The sequence below is a fragment of the Salarias fasciatus genome, chromosome 1 (genome assembly GCF_902148845.1).
Source record: "Salarias fasciatus chromosome 1, fSalaFa1.1, whole genome shotgun sequence".
In the NCBI taxonomy this organism is placed as follows: Eukaryota; Metazoa; Chordata; class Actinopteri; order Blenniiformes; family Blenniidae; genus Salarias; species Salarias fasciatus.
Window position 1 is genome coordinate 9,210,826 of NC_043745.1, and position 26,636 is coordinate 9,237,461.

General features: G+C 42.7%; 1 protein-coding gene across 3 annotated transcripts in view; it reads left to right on the plus strand.

Annotated features, from left to right (window-relative positions):
• Positions 1 to 26,636, plus strand: part of ntrk3b (neurotrophic tyrosine kinase, receptor, type 3b) — a 256,702-nt gene that overhangs the window by 106,572 nt on the left and 123,494 nt on the right. For all 3 annotated transcript variants that reach the window (XM_030091636.1, XM_030091644.1, XM_030091651.1), the window contains exons 4-7: positions 2,330 to 2,398; positions 22,191 to 22,345; positions 22,973 to 23,115; positions 25,096 to 25,237. In XM_030091636.1, coding sequence (XP_029947496.1) covers positions 2,330 to 2,398; positions 22,191 to 22,345; positions 22,973 to 23,115; positions 25,096 to 25,237 — 509 coding nt within the window. The remainder of the gene's footprint in view (positions 1 to 2,329; positions 2,399 to 22,190; positions 22,346 to 22,972; positions 23,116 to 25,095; positions 25,238 to 26,636) is intronic.

Here is a 26,636-nt window from a genome sequence, read left to right on the forward strand (position 1 = left end):
GGGATGTTTCTCTATTGGATTTAACGGCTTCCTGAGCCAGAGGGGGTTCCTTAAGTCAATTGAATTATTTGACTTGAAAGCGGTCAGCTCACATTGATTGAGTTGGCTCGGGCCTAAAGACACACACACACACACACACACACACACACACACACACACACACACACAGAGGCTTGTTCGCTTTCTCTGTCAATAGTACTTTGCCTATTTGCAGACATTGAGACCAGCTTGTCTAGTTTGTAATGAGGTTTTGTTATTTTACCAATATTTGCTTCATTAAAATGTCATGAGTTGTAGAAAATAAAATACAATGATCATCAATGTCTACTGAAGAATAAAATAGAGATGAAAATACTGCAACATACATGTATTTACATGCTTTAGTAGAAGAGTCCAGGTGCTGAACTGACCTGTTTACAGTTCAGATCTGGCTTTTTTTGGACACATTTTTTACATTTTCCTACTTTTCTTGTTATAGTCTTCTATAAAAGACCTAAATTCCAGTAATAAAAAAAAGTTGAATAATTGCCCATCAGTAATGAAATGGGGGTCCGTGATAATGTAAAGAAAACACATTTTCCCTCATTTCAGCAAATTCACCAAAATTCGATTCAATTTTAAAATGTTAACATCAATTTTAATTTGAAGCGAGCAGCACTACTGTCTAATGTCTGCAGAGCTCAACAGTTCAAATGTTATGACTTGAAAACTACCTAACAAAAGTTTGTAAAGGTTTTAGGATTTTTTTTTTTTTTAATGTCTGTCATGTTTGCTGAGCATGCTTTTATTTTTCAAAATGTTCCAAAGTTGACTTAAAGAAAGGCAGAAAACAGAACACACACGTCATCAGTGTGAAGCAGCTGTGAAGTCTTCCAGAGTTGCTGTCCGGCACCAACACTCACAGAAAGTCTTCCGTCCAATCACCGCAGTGCAGCACGTGTCGACAGCTGTGCGAAGAGCTGTAGCGCCGACGCTTTTCAGTGTCAGTTTGCGGTTCGGTGCGTCATGTTTGTCTAATCAGTTTATGAAATGTGTCTGGAACTGGAGTTGAGTCCTCCTTTGGAAAATTGGTCAAATTGGACAAGCTCTCCACCTGTGTACCTCCAGCCCGTGTCACACGGAGCATGCTGGGAGCACTCGGGCCAGAGCTGCGATCATCGGCGGCCCCCTCAGTGAAGCAGACAGCTCTGTCCGGGCGCGGCGGAGCGCTGAGGGAACGATGATACGGTTCTGGAGCACGGGGCCGAGACGGCTTCACGACGACCTTGAGAGTTCCGCTCAAACACCCCAGAGAGCGCGTGTGCAGTTAGAGCTGAAGATGGCAGCTTAGGGACGGCTCTCATCCAGTCTGATGGAAGCTGACAGGAATAATGGGCGACAGCGTGGAGATCCAGGTGAGCAGCGCCTGTAGAGACTCACCCCAGAAGGCCTGGAGCCGCTGCACTGAGCCGACTCCACCGGAGAGGGAAGGAAAACATGCTCCCAGTCCAGTGATGATGTGCATGTTTCAGCATCCCGGAGCAGCTGGAAAAGGACAGAAATTGATATTTTTTGGCTGCAGGCAGAAACCCCCACAGTGCTAATTGTGCTAAATTAACATGTTTTCAGTGTTTTTATTTTGGCTGAAGATACCTCTCTAGATGGTTTCGAAGAGTAGTGGATGCATGTTGGATGGAGATTACGAGCATTTCGTGAGGTTTCGTTTGTTTCTTGTGATCTTCTCCTTCAGTCTCTCCCACAACACTCACTGCGTTCCCTGGTGGCAGCTATGAATGGAGGTCCAAGCTGAGGTTTCTGGGTCGTTCTGTGTCAGTGGAGATGGATGATCCTCCTATACACGCACAAGCTGACACTCATACACAACAGCTTTTTCCTCTCAGGAGCTGTTTGGAGTTCATCTTTGAGAAAAGATGTGAACTTTCTCTTTGCTCTCCAATTTAATTTACCAAAATGTTGCAATGAAGCCAAACTGTTGGTCATGTTGTGGCTGTGCCATTAACTACAGAGTAAAGATGTTGCGTTTATAGGCTGTGGGGTATTGATCAATGCAGATAAATGTTGTTTTTTTATGGAAAAATAACCAGATGATGAATAGAGCCAAACGTGAAGCGGCCTGAATGCCTTCAGAAATAATGGCACACCTAAAAAAAGACTGGAAATCTGTCACGCTGACCCCACAGAGAGCTCAGCTGGTCCTCTGGAACCTCAAGACGTCAAAACCCCAACCGAGGGAGTCTTACAGACGCAGAGCAAACGCCAAGACGCCGCAAATAATTCACACCAAATAAGTCAATTTAACGTTGTCTTTGTTTCTCTCTTCCCTCTGCAGAAACCTGTCAAACAACCCGCTCACCACTCTGTCATGGCAGCTCTTCCAGCACCTCCAACTCTCCGAGCTGTAAGTCTCGTCTGATCTGTCTTGCCAGCTTTTGTTTGTGTTTTATTGCGGCACTTTATCATCGCTCCCCGCACACTATCGGCCTCAACACAAATTGTCTTCAGCGCGCGGCCATTATAATTCCTGTCTTCGTTGAACAAAACCTCTAATTTGTCTGAGCACATGTGAGAGAGTGAACCTATAGGCGGTATGGCCGCACCATGATCTTATAAGTCATTTGTTGACTTAATTAACGTGCACAAAGGAACTGTAATGGCCCGGTAGGAGGAGGGAGCCTGACCCCATTTTCCTGTTTGTTATGAATATTTTAGCGATCATTGTGTTTATGAAATGAGTTTGCTCTTTCACCACCCGGGAGAACATTGTGATGTCGACCTTGTTTGTAATTTACACATCATTACGCCCGTCAGCGCTGTCCATCATTTGAACCTTGGCTGCTCCCCGCACGCTCTCGTGCGCCTCCTCAGCATATAAAGCCGAGGTACAGCTGCGTGTGACACCGGCCTATTTCCAGCAGGCCTCCTTATTGTGCTATTTTCAGAGGTAGAAGCGGGGCAGGCCCGCGGAGAGCTCGGCACAATGCCGATCTGGGGTAGTCCTGCTGCTGTAATAGCGGCGTTAGTGGAGGGAAAACCCTGACCCCCTGTAGTTTCGACACTTGCGGCGTTTAGCCCGAAACTTTCGGTTTTCGCCCAAACTTAAAGAAGGCTCTTATTCGTTCAGTGTTGGAAGCAGCTCGCCGCGGACCCCATACCAGAGCGGCACAAGTGTCACCTCGCCGCGGGCCCTCGTCAGAGGCAGATGGGCTTCTGAATCCCTCATTGTGCCTGTGATTGGGTTGTGAATTTCTTTCTTCGCTGGAAAGTAGAAGTTCTGTACTTTTGTTGGCTTACCAGCTGTCCAGTTCTGCCTCCAGTTTGGCATTTGGCTTCTTTTATTATTGCTCAGCCTTGCATCTCATTTTTTCAGCGTTGCAGTGTTTAACTATGGAAGAAGAATTCAAATCTTTAATTTCACAAAGGCTGTGTCATGGTGCGGAATGTTATTTATTGAAGAGATTAAAAACCTGTAGATTCAAATCCCTCCACCAACAGGTGGTTCCCTGATCGCTGCGCCATGGCTTCTAGAATGTGCAGACCGAGGTTCACGTGGTAGGATGTGTTACATGCTGACAGGTAAATTCCCCCGGGGGACCAAGAAATGCTTTCTTCTGACTGTCACGTGCCGGTTGGTGTCTCGATCAGACGGTCGATGAACATTTTGGACTCACTGTTGATGTTACAAGCAGAAAAATGGGCAAAGTGAGAATTTAGGTTCAGTTTGGCTAAAGACATGTTCTAACAGCCAGATGACTGGATGAGAGCCTTTTTAAAAGTGCAGCTCAGAAGTGGTCCAAGAAGGTAAAAAGCTCAAGGGCTGCATAATATTAAGCAAGTCATCAGAATTTTGTTTTCCAATTCCTTTATTATTAAACATTTAAATTAAACCAATCACATTTCACTTACCAGGAAGGAAGATCGCCTTATTCGACAGTCATAACCTGCTGCTAAACTGAATCATTATTGGACCAGGGTTCCTAAACTGCTTCACTGGGTTTCAGTTCCAAGCGTCTGAATTCAGGCCATGAAACACCTTCACGAGGATTTTCACAGTTTTCTAAAACTTCACTGTTTCCTGTTTGTTACCCACACCGTGGCAGCCTGCCATTGACTAATTTGATTTTCTACAGTTTCCTAATTAACCAAATAAATTTGCACTCCTCCTAATTACATGAACAACATTGTTTTTGTCACTTTTGTCAGTCCTGTGCACAGTCCGGAGTTAAGTCCCGTAACTTTTACCTGACAAGAGTCAATACGTGCAGCATTATGAGGAAAAGGCGATGCTTGATTTGAGTGATGGCAGTCATGTCACATCAGTTTAATATTAGTAGATTAATTAACAGTCTAGTCTGGACAGTAATTCTATTTAATGATTTTGTTTTTATTATTTCGTTGAGTGGTGCCATATATGTCTGAGTCTTTTGTTTGTTTGCTGGTAGATATTAAATGTACTATTTTGTTTTGTTTTGACCATTTAACTGTTAATCTCCTGACAATATTGAATGAGGGTTTTTGTGTTTTGCTTGCGTTTTAGGATTGAATAGCTGAAACAGTTGTTTACAGCAGCAGTTCTTCGTTGATCAGGGTTACTCCTCATTATTGAATTTCTCTTAACTGAAAATACATGTTTAAAAAAATTCTGTTTTTTGGGAGAACATCTCTCTGGACGTATGAACTGAAACCCCTGAATGTTGGCATCGGTTGGAAACATTGAATCCTGTTGGATAAGTTTGTCAGAATGAGTTTGAAAACTGCGTCGTTCACATTGAAACAAAATGAGGAGCAAACAATATTCAAAACACATGAATAGAGAACGCAAACTGAACAGAAAACATATAAACATAGTGGCTTTATCATCAAACGAGATCTGGGCCTTTATGCTAGCTCTTCAGGAGAACGTTTCAATCACGGCCTGCATCACGTGCGCCAAGCCAAAACGTCTAACTGAGACCATTCCTCAACCAAATCACCCTTACAGCTCACCGGGGCCGCGTTTCGCTTCGATGTGCAATCCCATTTCTTCTTAAGCAACCATTTCAGATGCGAACAAATGGCGTCTTTGTTGTCCTACACGGGAAAGCGGGGCCGGGGCGATGGCGGCGGCCTCCTGCGGAATGCTGATGAGGACTGAGGGTTTGTGTCTATTCCATTTGGTGTGTCTGGTTAAGAGGTGTCAGTCGGAGTGGCGTGGCGGCACAGACGTGGGCCGGGGCATTATGCAAGGAGGAAGCCGAGTGGAATCAGGCCTCGCTAATAGGAAATGAGTCACTCTATCAACAGGCAGAGTCTCCGACGCGGCCCTGACATCATTACTCCCCCCATCGCGCCCCGTGCGCTCACCCAACACCGTATTAGCTCGGAGAGTGCCAATCATTCAATCACACCAAATGAAGCATTCTCACTGGAGGCTATTGCCTTTAATTATTGGTATAATACACAATGCGTTATCAATGATAAGTGCCCACCCTTGCCGCTCAGCCGCACTGATATTATGTAAATAGAGGAAGATCAAACCAGCTGCAATAATTTCCGTTTTATGTGACGAAAGGAGAGCATGGCCCTTTGCCATGACGGTGTTGCTAAACCGTGTTATCTCAGCCACTCTAGGCTCAGTTATTGTAATTGTAATTCTTTTTTTTTTTTGCATTCTTTTTTTAAGCCATGAAAGGGAACCAATTTCAAAGTCACAACACATCGGTGACAGTGACCTGCGAGGAATAGCAAATGTTTCTTTTAAGTCTGGGATTTCATTACACTGCTATCACCGGCTTATATGCCGTTTTCAAACTCCTACTGAACCTTTGCGATGGGTTGTGACACTGGATGAGCGTTATCAAGGCATTTTCGCGAAAGCTACTGCTTTTTGTATTTTGGTGAGATGAGATATGTTCTTGCGCTGCACAGTGGAAACGTGGCTAGCACCGTTCCCTCACAGAAGGTCGTGGGTTCTAATACCGACTGGGCATTTCGTTGAGGAGTTTGCATGTTCTGCTTGTGGATGGATGGGTATTTCTTCTAGAACTAGGCTTTACAGTAAATCCTCTGCAATATTGCTTCTCTTAATACGCCATAAAACAAAAACAGCAGGTGATTAACCTGCCTCTCAAAATGATTAAGTGAATGCTTTAACATCCTCGTTTTTGTATTTTCTGCCAAAAACAGATCATCAAGCTCAACTGAATGATAAATAGTCACATTTCCCTCCATTCAGAAACCCTGATATACTATTGGAGATTTAGCAATTTCAGAAATAGTTTTGGAATTTTAAATTTTCCCAGAAGACACCAAATTATACCGCCGGACTCAGTGTAGCATCCTCACTCACATCCAGGTCAAACTGAGCAGAACAATGTGTGTGTTAAATAATTCTGCAGTAATATTCATTAAACTAATTAAGCTCAGCTGAAATTTCATGCTCCAAAAGTTATTTTTTACCTCTGAAACGGGGCAATTTGACCGACAATATAACTGGATGGTTATTAAAGATCAAGTGCACCAGCCGTGAAGGCGACACACAGTGCTAAAAGTAGAAAGACCAACGACTGAAATCACCGTTACATTGCTCACAGTTTAATCAAAGCAGCACTGATTGGCTGAGTTTGGAATTAAACGCTGCATTTCCTGCTTTTTACTGTTGGTTTGCACGTAATTAGAAAGGTGTAAAACACGTCTCTCTTGATAAAGGAGCCGCGCAGCCGTTTAAAAGCCTTGTATTGACCTGATTTAGCGCAAAGATACAAGTCATCTGCTCACCTCCAGCAGCCTCTCCCTGTCAGGTGTGGCCTTCTGCGTCGATTGGGAGACGTCGTTAATCAGTGGGGGCAGCAAACAATGAGGCACCGTTGAAAAGGGAAGAAGGTGAACCATGCAGTCAGTGTGCTCCGAGTCTGTTTTTCACCGTTATCAGGCTCTCTCGATCAAGCTCAGGAAAGTGTAACTCCAAAGCAGTTGCTTTGTTTTGCAGGTTGGTTGCACAGATATTTCGCACGCCCCTGCAATATCTTAATATCAGTAACAATGGCAGCCCTTATCAGGGAAATCTCAATAATCTCAAGTCTTTTGTGGCTCCTGTGAAAGGCTCCGGCATCACATCCAGGCCGTACAATAGGCATCTGCTGCACGCTGCCTCTGGACGAGACGCAGATAATCAGCTCTGCCTCTTTTGTCTGCGTGTCCTTTTAGCCTCGGGGCCGGAGCGAACGCGGTTCAGAGCTCGGCCGGCCAATCGCCGCGGCGGGGCGAAAGAAGGAGGACGCCCAAATGCTAAAATATCCGCCGCTGCGGCTTTCCGAGGACGACGTCGTTGGAGATTACGTGACGCGGGAGTTGGTGGCAGTCGCTCATTCCGCTGCTTCTTCAGCAGGCTCATTCCTTCCTTGTGGTCCATGAAAAACAAGAAGGGAAAATATTCTTCTTATTTAGCGACTGATTGCCTGAGGCACCGTGCATCCCCAATCCTTTTATTCTGTTAGTGCCTCTTTAATCCCGGCTCTCTGGCCAACGCAAAGTCAAACATTCACGCCTCTCACCGCAAAGTGGATTTCTTCTTTGAAAAATGTGAAACATGAGTGGATCAAACCTGTAATCTTCTGATTGACTGCCACTGAACTGGATAAAGTAAATGTTAAATTTGTGAAAGCTGCATGACAGGTAAATTACTAAAGTTTGTTTTTAATTTTATTAGTGCCTGGTTGACCCGACTCCCGCTTAAATTCATGACTTTTACACGAACTCCACACATAACATCAAAGGATGACTTGCAGGAAGAAACTAAGAAGTATTAAATTGTGAAAATATGCAAGAAAAGACAGGGCTGGGGGCGAAGTGGCCCCGGCTTTGAAGAGGTCACTGCGACTGCGGGGTGGAGTCTAGAATCTATTGAAGGGGGATAAACACTTGGCTTGTCAACCCGCCTGTCAACAAGTTCAAATAGAAAATTTGTGGCAATATTCAGACTCTGAAGAGACTAAAAATAAATATTTGGCCTCAGATGATGTAATGGTGCCCTCCTGGCCGTGTCTCGATGTATTTCTGTGTCTGATTTGCCGTGAAAAGATCACTTATAACCTACAGCTCTTTATCCCTTACTCAGAGGAGAACAGTCTCGTTTTTTTAATCTCTAAACACCATTTTGATGGAATTTAACGCAATTGTCTTTGTATTGTGCAAAGAGCTTTAGTAAATGCTATTGTTCATTGAGGAATTTTGCTAAATTTGACACTTCGTGTTTGTCCCAATCTCATTGGAACTGTTCAGACGGTCAGATTTAGGTTCAGGTTGTTGTTTCTGCTTTTTTCCACTGCATTTCAAAGAGAGCGCTTGGATTTTTTTTGGACTCAGGTTCAGTTGACTGAAGCCAAACCTAGAACAGATGGGGTGAAAGGTGAAGATCTCGCAAACCCAACACAAGATGGAATTGTAAACAAAGCAGGATGAAAACAGTGAGCCTTTGGAGAATAAATTGGTTCAGTTTTTGTAGCCAAAGTTCCAAACACCTGTGATCCCAGAGGCCTTGCGGGCCTCAGGCTGCTTTGTTGTCATGGTTGGTGTGGTGGTCTAAGACCTGAATGGTTCAGAACCATTCAGGTCATTTAAGTAGAAGTCATTTAAGTGTTGCACATATGTTTACTCACAAAGGTGGAGTTGAAAGCATTTTTTGGAAATGCTGCATCGGTTCTGCCAGAAGGATCTCCCGGTGGCACTGGAGCATGTTATTACTGGAGGATCGTTCCGTCTTGGGTCTCACAGCATCAGACATCATCACCCGGGAGACCCTGCCAGGATTGATTAACCACTTACTTCCAATTCAGCAGCAACAGAGAGATTGGACATCTTAATCCAATGTTGGCTTGTGGCTTTGCCAATCCTATTGCCCAGTAATGTTCAGCGGAGTGAAGACTTTAATAGAGAATGAGCTAAAAAACCTCCACAGCCAACTGCTGGACTGCTTTTTCAAGTGGGCCTGAAGGGAGGGCGCTGACAAAATTGTCTTACAACCAGTCTAAATGCTCACTTTGACTTGGAAGTGCGTGTGTGTGTGCGTGTGTATAAACACTGGTTGAAAGTGGTAAACTGTCAATCTGTATTAATTCTAATTGGTGTAGCTGGAAGCTCCTCAATATATTTCACTGAATATGAAAAATCCCCAGAAAATGGAGTTCAGCTCAGAAATGCAAAGTGCAATCCTGATTAGATGAGCCCTTACCTTTCTCACTCATATTTCATGGCGAGGGTGAAAGTTTTAAGTATTTAAAATGACTTTTGTGAGACTGTGAGGAAATAAGGGGGAAATAGCATTCAGTGAAGGTCTGCTCCGGCTGGAATTCAAGCTGAAGACTGACTGCTCTTATGCTGTAACCTCTCAGCTGCCGGTCACCCCAGGAGAACATCTAACCATCCAATTTCAGCTCAAACCTTGCTCATAAACCATTCTTTACGGGCAGGCTTGAGCTTATGAAAGATTTCATTCTGACTACAACCTGTTTTCTGATGACGGTAGATCGAAAGCAGAATGGTTAACCCCATCGACCAATTCCACTCCATGTTGTGTGAAATTTAGCATTCATCATACTGTTTAACAAACTGGAATTTTATCACAGCAGAACGACCCTTCCTTTCTCTTTGTTTTGTCTTTTGGGGAAAACACTCACTGAGTCACCATCACTGTTTGTTGGTTTTTAGATTAAGGACAACTAAGTCCATATGTTCTGCTTCTGCCCTCCATAAAGACTAAAACTGCATTTCCACAAAATGGCGAGCAGTGTTTGAATCCATAAATGTTGGCCCAGTGTTAGTATGTGTACGGCGTAAACACGGCTCTCCCAAAAATAATAGGCAGCGTGGCATTGAAGCTGAAACAACCTCTTGACTTTATTTCCCGGTTTTTCATTCGACTGATCAAGGTCACTTCAAACAGAGCAGAATGAAAACTGCAATTTTCAAAAAAGAAGAAATATCTACATATAGTCAGTGAGTGAGTAGAAGTCTGTGGGTAGAGCAACAGACAGCAGAGTTAATAAGATCTGCTGTGTCCAACTTTAAATGTTGATTTGGCTACAACTGTTGTCATTACCACTGAGTCCCTGTATTTGGTATCATCTGGGCTGTGAAATCAGGATTTGTTCAGCTGGACGGTCTGCCTCGCGCCTTAGCAGGTGTGGGACTCTGATGTGGTGCTGTGGTATACCGGCTGCAGACGGGTTGAAGGAGACTCTTTTTCACACTATTCAGCACCGATCGACCAAGAAACGCTGGGGTAGATTTTTAGTTTCAAAAAAATGTCAAATCTTCTCACTCTAAAAATCTTGAGGTTTTGAACATTCACTGTGAATACAGTTCACGCTCACTGTTCTTTCATGAGAATGCTTTCAAGTACTCTGGTTTCTTTCTACAGTCCTGCAGCACTCATTTTTAATTAATGTCTCTCAATCGGTAATTGATTCAAACATTTTCTACATGTAATGATGCGACAGGTCTCTCTGGGTCCGCATTGTCATTTAGGCGTACACTTTATTTTCTAAGTACCCAAGAGTCATGTTGTTGAACCTGAGACTGGTTTTGAGTGCTACAACACTTGAGTAATCTTGGTCTTGGATTAGGTGGTCTTCACTAAAACACTACATAAAAATTAGGTTGCAACTTTGGAGAAACCAGGAAGGGTTAGGGTGTTGACAGTTTCTGGACATTATCAGGCCCAACTGATTTGATTTCACCTCTCCAACAGGCGCGCTTTTGTTTTCCTCTCACCTTTTACTCACCTTTGAGCATGAGATAGCACGTACTCCTTGTTTTCTCTCAGTTCGTCGCATGACTCTCATCCTCCATGTGTGAGAATTGGCAGCTGTGCTTTACTTTGATTTGAAACACACTTATCTGATGTGTTTTGTCTGTTCCGTTGGTGAAGTAGCTTTAATCAAAAGGAGACAGAGGAGGGATCACACCCTGCGAATAGCTCTGACTTGGCATCAGCATCCCCCCATGAACATGTGGTACTTAAGCAGCTCAGTGATTCGTCATAAACCATTTTACAGCAAGCAGTGAAAGACATTTTAGGTGATTGGATTACACTCGGAGCATAAGTGTACAGGTGCTAATTTACACAGCTTGTCAGCCCACCTCTGGAGGTGGTCAGGGACTTATAGTGACCACAATGGGCTTGAATCTAAAGGCCATTGTGAGTAAAATGCTGAAATAATCACTGCGGCTGTCTTTCCAGCTGAATGAGCTCGGATGTGAAAACTGTTGTCTTATGCATATAAACATGTTGACGACACCCAGGCATGTGGAAAATACATTTCGGGAAGCATCAGTATTCAGAGCTTTTCCATGTGCGAGTGAGAGATGTGTTTGTGGAGTCGAAGACAGAGCTTGATGCCAAAAAGATTTGCTCGTGGTGTGACTGAAATCATCCGAAAATCTTGAGAAGAGCCGGACAAAGCGGTTGGATCGCGATGCGAGGAAGAAAGACATTTATGTGGAGTTGAAGCCGGCCATTAACTAACACTGTCTCATGTCTGATTTGGCAGCTGTACATTTACTTCATAAAACTTCACTCTGTGGTTTTTATTTACGGAACGCTCAAAACACCTGGAACAGGACATTAAAGTGAAAAACCCAGTGTTTCTGGCCTGGAGCAGATATTTTAAGAACAATGAAACTCATCAAGCTACATGATTCAGTAAAGTAACAGATTTCCATTAAAATCAATGCAAAGTGCTCAAGAGTCCACTGTGCAAAGTTATTAAAAGGAGACACAGTCGCCAGTTTCAGATATATATGCCCATACAGCAATATAATCCTTCTAAAAATAAGCTGGCAAACATATATGAGTCCCTGCTGACATATAAAAACAAATTGGCTCTAAGCTTGTGCTCACTTTGTCAGTTCTTTCCTACCTGCAGCTTTTCCCCGCCTGACTCGGGTGTCCCCTCTCTTCTCCGTGATTGCAGTGCAGGTGGTGTTGTCGATAAGCCAAAATCAGGCCTGCCTCTTCAGACAAATTATGCCACGGTGGTTTGAGGGTGGAGGAGAAGGGGGGAAAAAAAAGCAGAAAGTCAGGCAGTGTGGGAGCCAGCAGGGACAGTAAGTGACCAAACTGCTGCATCCTTGCAGGAAAGCAATGCTGGGACAAAAAGCGATATTTATTTATTCTCAATGTGCCACTTTATCCATGACATAAGCAGGAAGGTGCTGTGTGAGGATGACGGAGGCAGACCCCAACAAGAGGGAGTGTGGTAACGTGATGATACGCGCTTCGTACGGCGCGGTTAAAGCGACTGTTAGCAAATTTAACCGGATCAGCGGGAAATGCTTATGGAGTAAATCTGACATCGGTTGAGTCAACTCTCCATTTTTCCTGCTTTCTCCCCCCACCATTGATTTGTTCTGTCAATCTCTGCACCGTCCACCTCCTGCTGCACAGCAACAACAGAATAATGTGACAGAGTGACGGTGCGGCGGGTGAGCAGAGACCAGTTCATGCTACATCTGTTTACCCAGCCCGGTGCTTTTGCATAGATGTCAGTTTGTCAATCAACTGCTGAAGGACCCCAGAAACCAATCTGACATGATGACAGCTCGATTATCTCTTTTCCACACTTGCATTGGTAATAATAATAATAATAATGACAGCAATCACCACACCGCTTGATTGACAGGTGATCTATGGGAAGCGCCGAGCAGAAAAACAACAACCGCGAGTTCTCTGCATCAAAAAGTCAGGCAGAAATGACAAGACTTTCAAAAAAAAAAAAAAAAAAAAAAATAGAATGGGAGCAAGTAAAATACAATTAAAGACAGAAGCATGAATACTACGGCACCTGTCAAACCTGATCTGAGCATGAACTCATAAGCAGTTTACTTTGAGGAAGGCAGATTTATCGCTCTGATTTCATGGTAGTTTTAGAAAAGAAGGCCGTTCAACTTTTCTCTCTGATCTGGGAAAATATGTCATCATCTAAAGTTATTGGATTAATAAAAATCAGCCCTTTTTTTTGTCAGCTATGGCTCCAGATGGACTTTTAATAATTGATGTTACCCATGAAATAAGGCTTAAAGGGAATTTAATATATGCAGCTACATACATGACATAATGATGAGGTTAGAGATCCGTGTTCAGTCTTTAACATTTGATTTATTTAGAAGACATTCAAATGACGGAATAGACACATTACTGCTGCGATACACAGGGGTGTATGATTTTTTTTTTTTTTTGAGTGATCTCTGGTAATATTATTCCAAGAGAAAATACAGTGGTGATATGAGGAATAAGTTTGAGCATTTTAATCCAGCATATCATAATAAAACAGATGCTAATGATAGAGAAGAACAGATACACTGAACTAATCTAGAAAATATGCAGACAGAGTGCTCAAATACGCTGGCAGGCAGGAATGACGACATGGCAGACAGCGATCAAAGAGGAGGACATGAGGGTCCAGCAAAAAGACATGAAGACTGGGCAGGGGACAAAAGAAGCAAAACTATCATCAATCTTTAAACCTTCACATGATACAGACCGGGGATCTGTTGCACGATCGTAGGATTCATTCATCCAGGATGAATGACTGAGCCAGGCTCGTCCAATCCAAAACAAGAGGATTCAGGAATAATTGGTCGCAGAAAAAAAAAACAAGCAAGGATGAGGACACATGGATTGACCAAGCCAGGTGGAACCTGTCCTGGATCAGCACATGCACACGACCTCGGCCTGCTTCTTCCCAAAACCCTGAGAGTGGATCGACTAAAAGACCAGTTCAGAATAATACAAGAGCCCTTCCAGGTTGAAAAGGCAGCATCCAGCAAGTAAACGGGGTTATCCATCAGTCAGCCAATGGCAGTCTTTCTTGTCAGTTTGTATTAAGCATTAGCATCTCAATGTTTTGAAGCCAAAGGAAAACAGTTTGGGAAGAAGAGCCATAAAGCCAGGCTTTACAACTCCCAGTCAAACCCGAGAGCCGCGACAGCGCGGAGAAAATAAGCCAAACAAGGCGATTTATTAAACACACAGGATCTAAGAAGCTAAAATAATTCCTGACAACAGAATAAGGAGAGGAAGCAGTGCATTCAAGCTGAGATCAAAGCACGCGAGCCACAATGCAGTATATGGCTCATTGTAGCTTGTGATCCTCGGCTCCTCAGCCGGAGCACCTGTGTGTACATTTCCCAGAAAAACAGCCTCTGGTGGTGATCATTACCTCTCCTCTGGAGTAGCGGACCGGATCGTTAGCCAGCTTGAAGGAAACACCGTGCTGTTAGCTCTCTGTGTCCGAGGTCACACGGCTGTTTGCTGTTGTTCTTTCGAAGTCTAATCTGCTCTCCTTCATGCATTCATCAAATTCCAGCTGTCAGTTGGCGGCTCTTTTTCTTCTTTTAGTCGTCCTGCTGTGTGTTTATGTGGCAGCTGTGTAAATTCATGAGTGTGTTACTTCGCCGTGCAGGTGGGGGCACACGACTGAACCGCCGGGTCGCTGCTTCCCTGCTTCAGCACGATACCCGTTTCACCCTCCTCCGCCTGGATCCACACAGGCGCCGATCACCTGTCCCCAGAGGAGCTGCTGCGAGAACGGGGAGGCTGGGGTTCTTATTAATTATGAGGATAATTACAGTGTAAGAGGGGGGAAGCCTGGGCCGCCCTGCTCCGGTGAGCTTTGATCCCTTGTGGTTCAACTTGCTCCGCGTTAAGTGAAAACCTTTAACCTTGAAAATCTCATCCGCGCTGTCGTGTGGAGAGCGATCTGTTCTCCCCTCATCGTTCTTCAGTGAATCGGGAGTATCTGCTGGAATTCCGATGAAAGGAGTGGTCATTTTAATAAGATGTCGAACATATCAGGTCGCTGATTGAGCGAACAGCTGCTTCTACGAATTAAAAACTTGCCATTTCTCAGTTCTTGTAAGGAATGTAAAAAGAGATTGATGGTTGAATGGTGGGGCAGTAAACAAAAGCATCTCTCAGGAGCAACTTTTTCCCAGATTCTCCCATTGATCACCATGAAGATGACAGGAACGTTGATCCATGCTGTTTTGTTGCCTTCAGAATTCACTGCTTTATGTCTGTCATTGGCAAGTCTTTTCAGCTTTAATTATAGTTGTAGATTTTAAGAAACAGTGTTATTTTCCAGACACCCTTGTCTCTCTGGTGATTTCCATCTGCATGCACACTTCTTTCAAACACTGGGAAAACAAAACAAATGCAATGTGATGTTTGATTCGACTGCGTTTGTATATTTTTGACGTTTTAACTTCACCCTGTTATCTCTAAAATCTTTATGATAGTCAAGAGGAAGCATTTCGAGGAAAGACCTACTTTGATTTTTTTTCCATTTTTTCCACATGAAACCTATTCAATTCAGTTTTATTTCTATTGCGACAGACACAACACAGTCATTTCAAAGCACTTTTGCAATGAAAATCCCAACAATTCCACTAGAGCCAGCAGGAGAGTTGGTGGAAAGAAAAAAAAAACCTCCATTTTAATCACAAGAGACCTGCACAACTCGACTCAGAGCAAAGTTTCTGCAGAACCAGACTCAGAGGAGGAGACTTGCTGCTGTTCTGGTCAGAGGAAAGAAAGAGAGAAAATCTTTGGCGAGAGACAGACAGCTGTGAGGGATTCAAACCCTGGATTTGAAAGGTGGATGACACATGCAAGCAGCAACAAATATATCATAACTGATATATCCTGCAGATCTGATGACAACAATCAACTTGAAGTATATGCTTTAGGACTGTTTGAGGCAAGTAGCAACTCAAAGCACATGAAAACATGAACATACAAGCCTCAAATGGAAAGATGCCTGTTTAAACTCAACCCTTAAACCCTGGTCTAAACCAGAGGCTGAGTGGCTTTGAAACAGTGCTCGCTGCTACATGGCCATGCATCCCATGGTGTCTATATTTCAGTAATTCTGAGGTTCTGCAGGCAGGTCCCTGTCTGAATTGATGGTGAACAGAATGTTGTGGTTTGCAGTGTCTTGTAACGGCTTTATTTCTTCCTTTGCTTTCTGCCCGTCCCTTTCTGATGAACACGTCTACATTTACTCCCAATCAGAGACGTGCTGATGAGATTTTGGCTCTCAAAGGTCAGATCCCAAGGTCACTTTGTCTGCACTTCAGTCGCCTTTTTGGGAAGCAGCCGAGCTCATTCCTTCAGATTTACTTCAAAAGTAATTGAATCAGTGTTGAATTGATCCCATGTCAGGAGCAGCTTGATGAAATGACCTCAAAATTGGCTCAAATTTTCTCTCGTACTCAAAAGCTGAACGGATTAGATTCTGGTGATTCGAGGTCAAGGTTATTTTAACCTCACATTAATTCTCTCTGTGTAAATAAATTATCTCGGAAAGGTTTTCGGGACATCTCTGCGCAGGATTCAGTGATCAAAGTTTCTTTGACTTTCGTTGACTTGTTCTGTCTGGAGTCGCCTCAGAGGAAGGACTTCAAATTTGGCACAAAGGTTCACATGTACGAAAAAACGAAGAGGTGGGAGAGCGAGTGCAGTAAACTCATTGTGAAGAGATTCAGTGGAGTTTTTGGGGAATTCTTTGGTCTTGTCCTTTGTTGTTCTCTCTGCTGTGAACTGCCAATCTGTCACAGCTCAGTGTAGAGGAAGTGGAAAGGTTATCCAGGATGGCTTTGTTCGGTCCCTTGTCACAAGTGTGTGTGTGTGTGTGTGTGTGTGTGTGTGTGTGTGTGTGTGTGTGTGTGTGTGTGTGTGTGTGTGTGTGTCCAGTGTAATAAAAGCGTTTGAGAGAAAACTACATGTTGTCTTCTGGAAATGACTCGCTGAAGGGCCCGTATTATCAGATAAACCCGGCCTGACATTGATTTAAACTGCGGAAACATACAACTGGAAGACTTTTTTATTTTTTTACTTTGATTTGAAATAACACTATCAAAGACCATTTTATGTTGCTGAACATCCTGGGATCAATAAACAATCTATTTGTTCATTTTTAGATTTTTCCTGTTTGTTTTTCCACCTCAGTGCTCTGAAAATAAATCTGTAAAAACAAAATGAAAAACCCCAGACGCAGAAACTTTTAGAATGGGGGTGAATTAGGAAACAAGTTTACTTCAACTGAAAGTAGAAAATGTTATTTCTATATTTACTTTGGAGCTAATTGGCCCGAGCCATCAGGTTAATCTTGGTACAAAAGCTGAAAAATGGTACAAGCCCTTCCTATAATTAGAATATGTCTGTAAATGAAACTGCTAATGAGCTAATAGGGTTTTCTGCAGTAATTAAAAAGAAAGGACTTTTATAATGAGCTGATGTGGTGGCAGGACCGATGAGTGAGCTGTCATCCTGAGTGCGGAAAGGCTCTGCTCTAACTACAGTATCAGATCCAGCGAGCAGCTGATAATAAGCGAGATCCACCTGCGGGAATCTATTCTCATTACTTCACACTGCGCCGTGGACGCAGCCCATACATTATTCATGCTCTCTGCAATATCTTATTGACCTCTGTCAAGGACATTTGGACAGACATTCATCTTGACAAAATTGGCCAATCACAGCACCCAAATTGGACATATGCAAAATGCAAAGGTGGTGCGCAATGCTGAATAATGTGGCTCTTCTCTGGGAGAATATGCACGGTGGAGCTTAATGATAGCTGTCTGCCTCTAATGCAGCCAGAGACTGATAGCCCGGGCCGCTTTGAACTCTGACCTCCTCACATTTGAATGTGCTGGTGCAGTTTTTTTTGTTGTTGTTGTTGTTGTTTTTATTTATTTGTGTTTGTTTGTTTGTTTTTCCCTCTTGTCTGCAGGCTCAAACGAATCCAACCATCAGGACACATTATCAAACACACATCTGTGCCGACTGTTGTTGAAGCAGCCCCCTTCATTAGAGCTGTGATTTGTATGACCGATATTGTTAATTCTGTTAGCTTTGAGATGGTGAGGAATGCTGCTAATTGGGTTGAGGATGTTGGCAGTCGCTTGGTTTGGGAGAGAGTTTTTCTGTGATTTTTAATATAATTACTTCCTGGGATATGTTTAACTCTTCCCTGCCATGAGTGGGTTTACTTCTTAATGCCGCACAATTGCTTCTAATTAACCATAAAAACGGTGTTAATTCGAATGATCTGATGCTGCTCACTAGCATTTGATGCAGGAGAACAAGTCTTCACAGAACCAGTTTTTTTTTTTTTTTTTGTAAGTGGGAAAATCGCAGCCATGCAGGATGATTACGTGATTGTCGTAGCATTAAGCTGTCTGTGTGCACCGTGGCTGATTGTCGGCTGATTAAGGCACTTAAACCATCTCATCAAACTTAATGTAGAAATATTTTACTACAGAGCTGAGCAGCTGGCTGTCTTTCTCACTTTGGAAAAAAAACAAAAAAAAAACGACCTAATGAAGCAACGGCTGGAAATCAGGTCCTCGACTGGACGAGTGAGAGGGTGGATGAGCGGTGGAGTCCTCAGCTACATTGTACTCCAAGAACACCTAAACTGGTCTGAAGGTTTAACAATCAGACAGTTTAAAGATGAAAAATTGTGCTTGGATTGATTTAGGCTCCATTTACAAGTGAAAACACATCATTTTTGTTTTTAGAAAAGTTTTGTGAATGATGTTCATTTACAGGGTCATGGCAGAGAACGATGTGGGTACCAGCGATGGGCAAGTTACTTTTAAAAAGTAATTATAGTTTCTAGTTACTTCTTCACCAAAGTTTCTGAGCTACAGTATTTTAAAAGTGACTAATGAAGAAGCAAAGCATTGCGTTATTTAAAAAAGAAAAAAAAAATTACTTGAATGTGTCAAAGAATTTGGATCAACTCTTAATGGAACTTTAAGATGCATGTTCAATTAATGTAAAACTGAATGATTAATGGAATAAATGGACATTTGACAGCCAGGAAATGCTGCATTAATCTAAATGTTTCAAATATTGCTGTTTGATAATAGACATGACATCAATCAAATTTGATTTGTAACTGTAGCTTTCTACATTTTTGAAAGAACAGTGAGACACAATAGATGTATGTGAATAGATGTGTGTACTTCCATTTAAAAGCTTCCTTTGAATGACCAGGGCTCTTTAAGGCGGTCTGTTTGTCTGCCCTGCCCTGGGTCAAGGTTTGCTGTCTGAACTCCTTCACTGACCCTCTTGTCGTGATCAAAAGATGAACGCCATTTAACCACAGGTTGTCCCCTCATTCAGGGTCTTCATGAAACTGAGAAGCAACACTGCAGCATGTCTGATCTAATGACTACAGCAAACTACAGGATGAGCTCTGCTATATAATCCACTTCGTCATCAAACCTTGACGTCCTCTCACATGTCGTCACATCTGTTGTCATCCAGGAAGAGATCACTTTTTTTTTTTTTTTTTTTTTTTAGTTTATTTCAGTCTTCTTTTTACAAGGAAAACACAAGTAGCCTAATTCTTACACTTAAAACAATACATTTGACTGGCAGAAGTTTATCACTTGTATCGCCTACCCCTAGCAACATAGATATTTCCAAGACAGCAACAAAATATATTTTCAAAAAGAAAAGAACTAAAGAACTACAACCGATCTAGTTCATCCAGGTATTGCTTCTTCTTATCCTTATTTATTTATTTTTTTTATAATTTTTTTTTTAATTTCACCTCTCAGCGTTTCTCACCCTCATACATCTCGCACCCACACACTATTCTATGTTCAAGACACACCCACACACAAACACACACACGCTCAGCCATAATTTGATTACAGTCGTTTTTGTACTTTATAAGTTTTCCAGAGTAGCTTAGTTTAAACAGTAAGTTTATATTTATACATTTTTTTAAAAGTATGAATATTTTTGGAGCCCTTTAATGTATCATCCAGATCATTCCATAAATTGACACGTCTAAATGAAACACATCGACTTTTCAAGCTGGTCCTCACTGAAGCTGTTTTGAAAATCATGTCTCCTCTGAAATTGTACTGTCTCTCTCCGGGTTTGAACAAGACTTGGATTTAGTGAGGGAGCATATTATTATGAGCCTTATACATGACTAAAGCAGTGTTTAGATGGACAATATCCTGAAATTTAAGATACTTCAATTGTATAAAAAGATCATTTAACCAGCAGGAGTGTTTCACAATGAGATACAAGCGATAACTCAGGATGCTATTGATCCTGCTGTTGACCAGCTACTGATTTGTTTTACTGGTTCTTTGAAACGACTTAAATGCAGCTCTCTATTAATTATATAGGAAGAAAAAAAAACATTTAGGTTATTCTCTCAAATGAAACATGTTCTACTCATTGTTAGAACTTGTTTTTAATATCATCAGGTTGTATTTGGTGTTTGTTGCTGTTTTGTGGTGAACTCATTACTTGGCGGTGGCTTGATCTTTGCGTTGTTTTGAGTTGTAGGAAAATGCTGGAATAATTATTGGTTATTTTCTGTCCTTAAAGCTTCCTCCCTGAAAATTCTTCTTGTTAACGAGAAAATGAAATCACACCCGTTCTTCATTACACAGCCTGGAGCATCAAGGACTTGTAATTTGACACCAACATCTCATTGTTGACATGTTTAATTAATTAAGCTCTCTGAGGTCTGAGCAATTACCAAGTAGGCTTCTGTTTTAATATTAATAACATGAAACCAAATATATGACAAAACTCATAAAACAAGTGTATTAGCTCCACATTTCATCATCACTCGCCTGTGTGAGTTTCTCAGATTTTCCCAAAATCCTGTGTTGTTGCTGCGTGTCTCTTATTTAGAAACTGAAGCACACATATGACGAGAATTTGCTGGAATCACCTTTAAAAGTCAACGTCATTTCATGCCGGCGAATATTAAAATTGAAATTGGCTGATTTTGCACATCAAAGTCTGTTTGTGTGTGTCAGTTGAAAGACGCCGTGCTCACAAAGGTGTGAGCATCATGGGAGAGAAGCAGCCGCCGCCGTTCAGCGTGTCTTCCAAACACATTATTTAGATGCACTTTAGTGGCGCTCAGAGGACAATACAGTAGGAACACAAGCCTCTCTCTGCCTCTGTGTATGTATATTAACAGCATAGCAGATTCTTCATGCCGTGATGAGGTGGGAACGGTTTCAAGGGAGCACGAGGTGTGTGTTGGAAGACATCCACACACACACCAAACTGTCTCGCAGTGTTCAAAATAATCGGTTTTATTATAAAGCAACACGTCTAAGAGTGATTCTTTCATTCAGGATGCCTCTGTGTATTGATTGTTGTTGGATTTATAAAAGCATGGAAGGAGAATTAAAGCGGAATAACATGCTGCAGTCGAAGCTTTTAACAGCCGGGACTTGAACCGTCGCCCTTGTTGCTTCTGCAGAAAGAAAATCTGAGCTACTCAGAAAGGTGTGATTTGCTGAGGAAGACGTGTTATTTACCCCCGTCCGCTCTTTGTTTCCCCATTTCAGAAGAATTGTTTTATCACAGGGGCAGCATGGGCTGCGCAGTGGTGCAGTGATTAGCACTCTTGCCTCACAGCAAGAATGTCCTGGGTTCAAACACCAACTGGGGCCTTTCTGTGTGGAGTTTGCATGTTCTCCCTGTGTGTGTGTGTGTGTGTGTGTGTGTGTGTGTGTGTGGGTTCGCTCTGGGTACTCCGGCTTCCTCCCCAGTTCAGAAACATGCATGTCAATTAATAAATCCAAGTCAAGCATAGCTGCCAACAGTGAAAGTCACAGGTTCGCTCTTCATGTTCTGCACATTTAAAATATTTACAGATTGACGGCCATTGGGACACAACGAAAGGCAATTTGAAGAGGTTCAAGGTTTTATCTTTCGCTTAGGTTTATCCACGTTAACCTGCAAGTGTCAGACATTTTACATTTTTCTTGGTTCACCTCCTTTGTAATTTCATTTGTCAAAGCAATTCACACACAGCTTAATTCTCTTTTTTTCCATGTTTTATTGTAAGACTTGTAAATAAATAAATTACAGTGGTTTCTTCAGACTGTACCCGAGTGCTGTGTAAATAAAAGATTGCCAAGTTAGCAGCTATTCTAGGAAATGTAGGCTTGATTTAAGTATTTATTAAAAATCTAACACTGACAGTGATAATGACAGTAAGGTGTCCATGTGATTCTGATGAAGCGCCTTTTCATATTTGGTTGTTTTGTGGAAAAGCCATGCTGTGCCGCTCTCAGCTCCTCGTGTTTTCATTGGGTTGGTTTTTGTGAATTCAGTCGTCTTTTTTTTTTTTTTTTTTTTTCGTTTTCAGGCGCCTGGACAACGTGGTGTTCGAATGTGGCTGTGACATCCGCTGGATCCAGCTGTGGCAGCAGAGAGGAGAGGCCGGGCTTCAAACGCAGCAGCTCTACTGCAGGAACGGAGCCTCCAAGATGCGACTGCACAACATGCACATCAACAACTGCGGTAAGAGGAGGAAAGCTGCGATCTGCGTGTGAGAGAGGGGGGGTGGAGAGGACGCTGCAGACGGGGTCATGAGGGAGGAAAGAGTGGAAAAGAGGACATCAGATGAAAGAATGGTGAAGGATAAAATGACAGGGCGAGGAGGAGGGGAGGGGTTAAAGGTGAAATGGAGGAAAGAGGAGAAGAGTAGCACTGGGAGGAGGTGTGACAGAGTTCAGAGGGTGAATCTGATGTGAGGAGCTGTGTTGATTCTGACAGAGGCTGAAGAGTCTGCAGTATTATCTGCTGGCAATGACTCATCCCTGTGACATCCAGTGTGTGTGTGTGTGTGTGTGTGTGTGTGTGTGTGTGTGTGTGGGCGAGCCAGTGTGCTCACCTCCTTGTTTCTTTTGTCCTCATTTTATTACATTAATGAAAAGTGATTAATTGATTTGGTGTGAAAATAATACGTACACACTGACAGTGACGCGCTCTCATGAACTCCCACTCTGTGTGTGTGTGTGTGTGTGTGTGTGTGTGTGTGTGTGTGTGTGTGTGTGTGTGTGTGTGTGTGTGTGTGTGTGTGTGTGTGTGTGTGTGTGTGTGTGTGTGTGTGTGTGTGTGTGTGTGTGTGTGCGTTGCTGTTTCCAGACTTGCCAGAGATCAGTGTGAGTCACAGCAGTGTGCTGGTGATGGAGGGCGACAATGTGACTGTGAGCTGCAACGGATCCGGATCACCGGTGCCTGAAGTGGACTGGACCGTCAGCGGCCTCCATTCCATCAACACACACCTGGTCAGTCATACACACACGCACACACACACAGCCACAGAAATGTAAATACAGTTATTTGTTCTCTTTCTTTTACACATTTCCTCTTCAGTTCTCCAGTGCTGTTTTTAGCTGTAATTCATTTGAAGTTGTCATACTCTTCACTCCAGACGGCTGTCTTCTGTTTTATATATTCATGTATTTATTTTAATTGTGCAGATGTACCTGCTTTTGCTCACAGAGGAACACCCACCACCTGTAGCTACTACTGTGTTTATAAGGGAGATGTTCAGACCCTGTGTTGAATGAATATCATCCAGCGTGATTTGTGAGGAATACAATTACTGAAGTGTTTTTTTTTTTTAACCCCAATGATATTTGTATCTTTAGTTCGCAGAAGTTGAAGAAGACCAGTTTGTGGAACTTAATATTTATTCTTGTAACTTCTACTTTGTGGTCACCAAGTATAAAATTATGGCTCTCCAGTGATAATAATAATAAAAAAAACTACAATTATAATTTCTGTGAATTAGCTGTGAACAGTCACATTTTTCTTTTAATTCTGTCATTTTTAATTTGCAGAGTATAAATACACATTGCATAAAAATGTAATCCAATTACAATGGCGTTAACATTTTGTCACGCGTACATTCCATATGTTCAGTTTGCAAGGCATCTTGCAGCTTTTGTCAAACGTCTGTCCTGTTTGAGGACACAAGCTCACAGATCCAACAAGCGTTACCTCCAAGAAAACCTGGTACAGCTCAGATCATGAGTTTTTTTTTTTTTTTTTTTTTTTGTAGAAATGCACCAATCAGGTAGAAGAACAGTCACATTGAAGACACAGAACAGCCCCTTTATGGTCAAGCTCTGCAGAGAAGAATACTAAGATTATATGTAGGATGATGAGATGGTTTCTTGAAGTTACATAACATTATTTAGTTAAAGTTCACTTTATTTGTTGAAAGTTTGACTCTTCAGACACACTGTGCTTCTGATTTAGAATACCATATATCTAATAAGAGCACTGCGTAGAGGATAAAAACAGGCTTGGTGGCTTTTCTCCATGGATAGAAAGAGTGGAAGTGAGGTCTTGTTCAGCCAGAGCAGACAGCTGGATTGATTAAAATAATAGCCTGTCTGGCCCGTCATGGTTTGACACTTTGATGGTGACAGTAAGTATGCAGAGAATTCTCCGATGGTGCACCGAGGCAGCCGACGCCGATAAGTCACCCGCTCACGTGTGAAGAACGGGACCCCGGCTTAACCTGCAGTGTAGCTCTCTGATGAGCTGCATGCGCCGCGCAGCACAGGTTACCGCCATGATCCCACCCGCCTTGTTCAAAATAAGCCACTTTTGTGTGACTGAGCGGCCCGGGCTGAACCCACAGCGAGGCGGCTAACCCGCTAATCTGGCTCCTCGAGACGGGCCCCGGGGACGCCGCGGCAGTAACAGCCGCAGAGCGAAACAGCGAGGAGAGAAGAGCGGCGCTCTCCGAAATTGCCATGTGGCCGAATTTGTCATCTGTGTCTTTAATGCTCGCTGAGACTTTCCAGGGGAAAGTTGCCTCGGCCTCAGGCGCCATGTTGTATAGGAGGCAGACAGTGCATCAGGATGAGTGAAGTGTTGGGGTGTGGGAGCACGGCCAAGCCAAGGCACGGAGGAACGCCCGGCAAAACCGATTAGGTTCCCTTAAAGGTGGAAAGTGATTTAATTAATCTAGTTAGTGGCAGAATTTACAGCATATTGCTCATTCTGTACTTTCTACAACGCTGGACCTTTTGTGGTGAGATCAGGCTGAATCAATGAAGTGATTAATTCCCGCAGGTGGTGTTTTCTCATTGAGCGTTCTCTGTTTTCCTCTGCAGGAGTTTAACCAATGATTAAATGCCTTTATGAACTTTAATGCAGTGGTGAAAGATTCCAGTCCAATCTATGTTATTTGTGATGCTGCGGAGTATATCGGTCACACAGCTGAGCGCCTTTCATCTTATCCTTCACAGTCTAATGTTTACTGGCCCAACATCCACTCCATCAACCTGACCCTGTTCAACATCAGCCGGGACGACAACAACTTCCAGCTGACCTGCATTGCAGAGAACGTGGTGGGGATGACCAACTCATCCATCCAGCTCAACGTGCAGTGTGAGTTTCCTGCAGCCTGGAGTGGATGAAGAGAAAATACAGTCTTTATTGATGTGGAACTACAGAAAGTAAACATTAGAAAATAATTTTAAAAAAAAATACAAATGTGGTAAAAGAGAAAATTTCACTGTATTTTGACCAAGAAGGATTCATTAGAATTAGTTTTTTTTGTTTAGATTGTTGTCATTTCCAGTTGCAATTGTTCGATTTTTCGACATTTCCATCATGTATGCTCTGCACCACAACAAGGAACATCTTGAAAGTCTGAAATTTAAAGGCTGCTATGTCACTATTTTCATGGTCCGTCCCACTCAAGATGAAATTGGACTTTATCTGGTTCCTGAGTGTTTGACTCACCAATTGCAAGCGCCTGCATTTTTTTTTTTTTTTTAATTATCTTTATGTTTTCAGTAAAGTAGCACGTTGCTAGTTTTTCTAGTAAAGCAGTGATTTGCAGACCAGCCAGTTCATGGCTTCCTGCCAGAAAACCACTCTGACGGGACCTTCTTTCCCCTGCAACCCCGACTCTTCCTGGCAAAGAGCCACACAGGCAAACCGTCCCCCTGCCGCACTTCACTTCTTCACCGGCTCTAATTTAGAAACCTTATCTTGCCCATAGGGAAACTCAGAATTAGCCCCGACCTGACGCCCTGGTCTCCCTGTCTTCAATTTGTGTATTCATAAGAAAGTAGTTGTTTCTTAATGAGTAGGTCGCTGAACATTGGGAGTTCGTGATAATGCCGCCAATGTTACTCAGAGTTAACTGTGTTGACATAAAATATTTGCATAATCCGACTAAGTAGTTTAATGAATCACTTAATTTGCATTTCTGTTTATGTCTGGTATCACCGAGGTTAATGTTGGAACATTAACTGCTGAATGTCACAGTTTTGGCCCGGTGTGGGGATCTATTAGGAGTCAACACTAACAAAAAAAAAAAAAAAAAAGAAAACATTGATAGCTTACCCTCTGTAGTTTGGTTTAAGGGGAACTTTGAGCTGCATTGTCCTGTAGTCTGGAGTTATTTTAAGCATCGAGGGAGTAATTGAGGTAAGGCGTTCCAGTCAGTGTTTCTGATTAATTCGCCTGACTGTGGCTTCTCTCTAAAATCTCATTTGTTTCAAAATGATTCAGGAATGTATGTGCTCTCCTCCTAATAATATAAACAGCTTTGTGTTTTTAGCTTTGTCTTATTGCTTTGGCAGAACAACAAGTCAGCCCACCTCACCCCAGCACGCCGCTATGCTGCTAATTCCACCGTATTTCTCCACTGATCCGACCATCTCCTCATTAACAATAGTAGACATTAAGCGCATGTCATGCAGCGGATAGATTTGTTAATCTTGCAAGCTGGGCGAGCTGCTTTTGTATGTACCTCATCAAGCCGCCTCTATTAAAG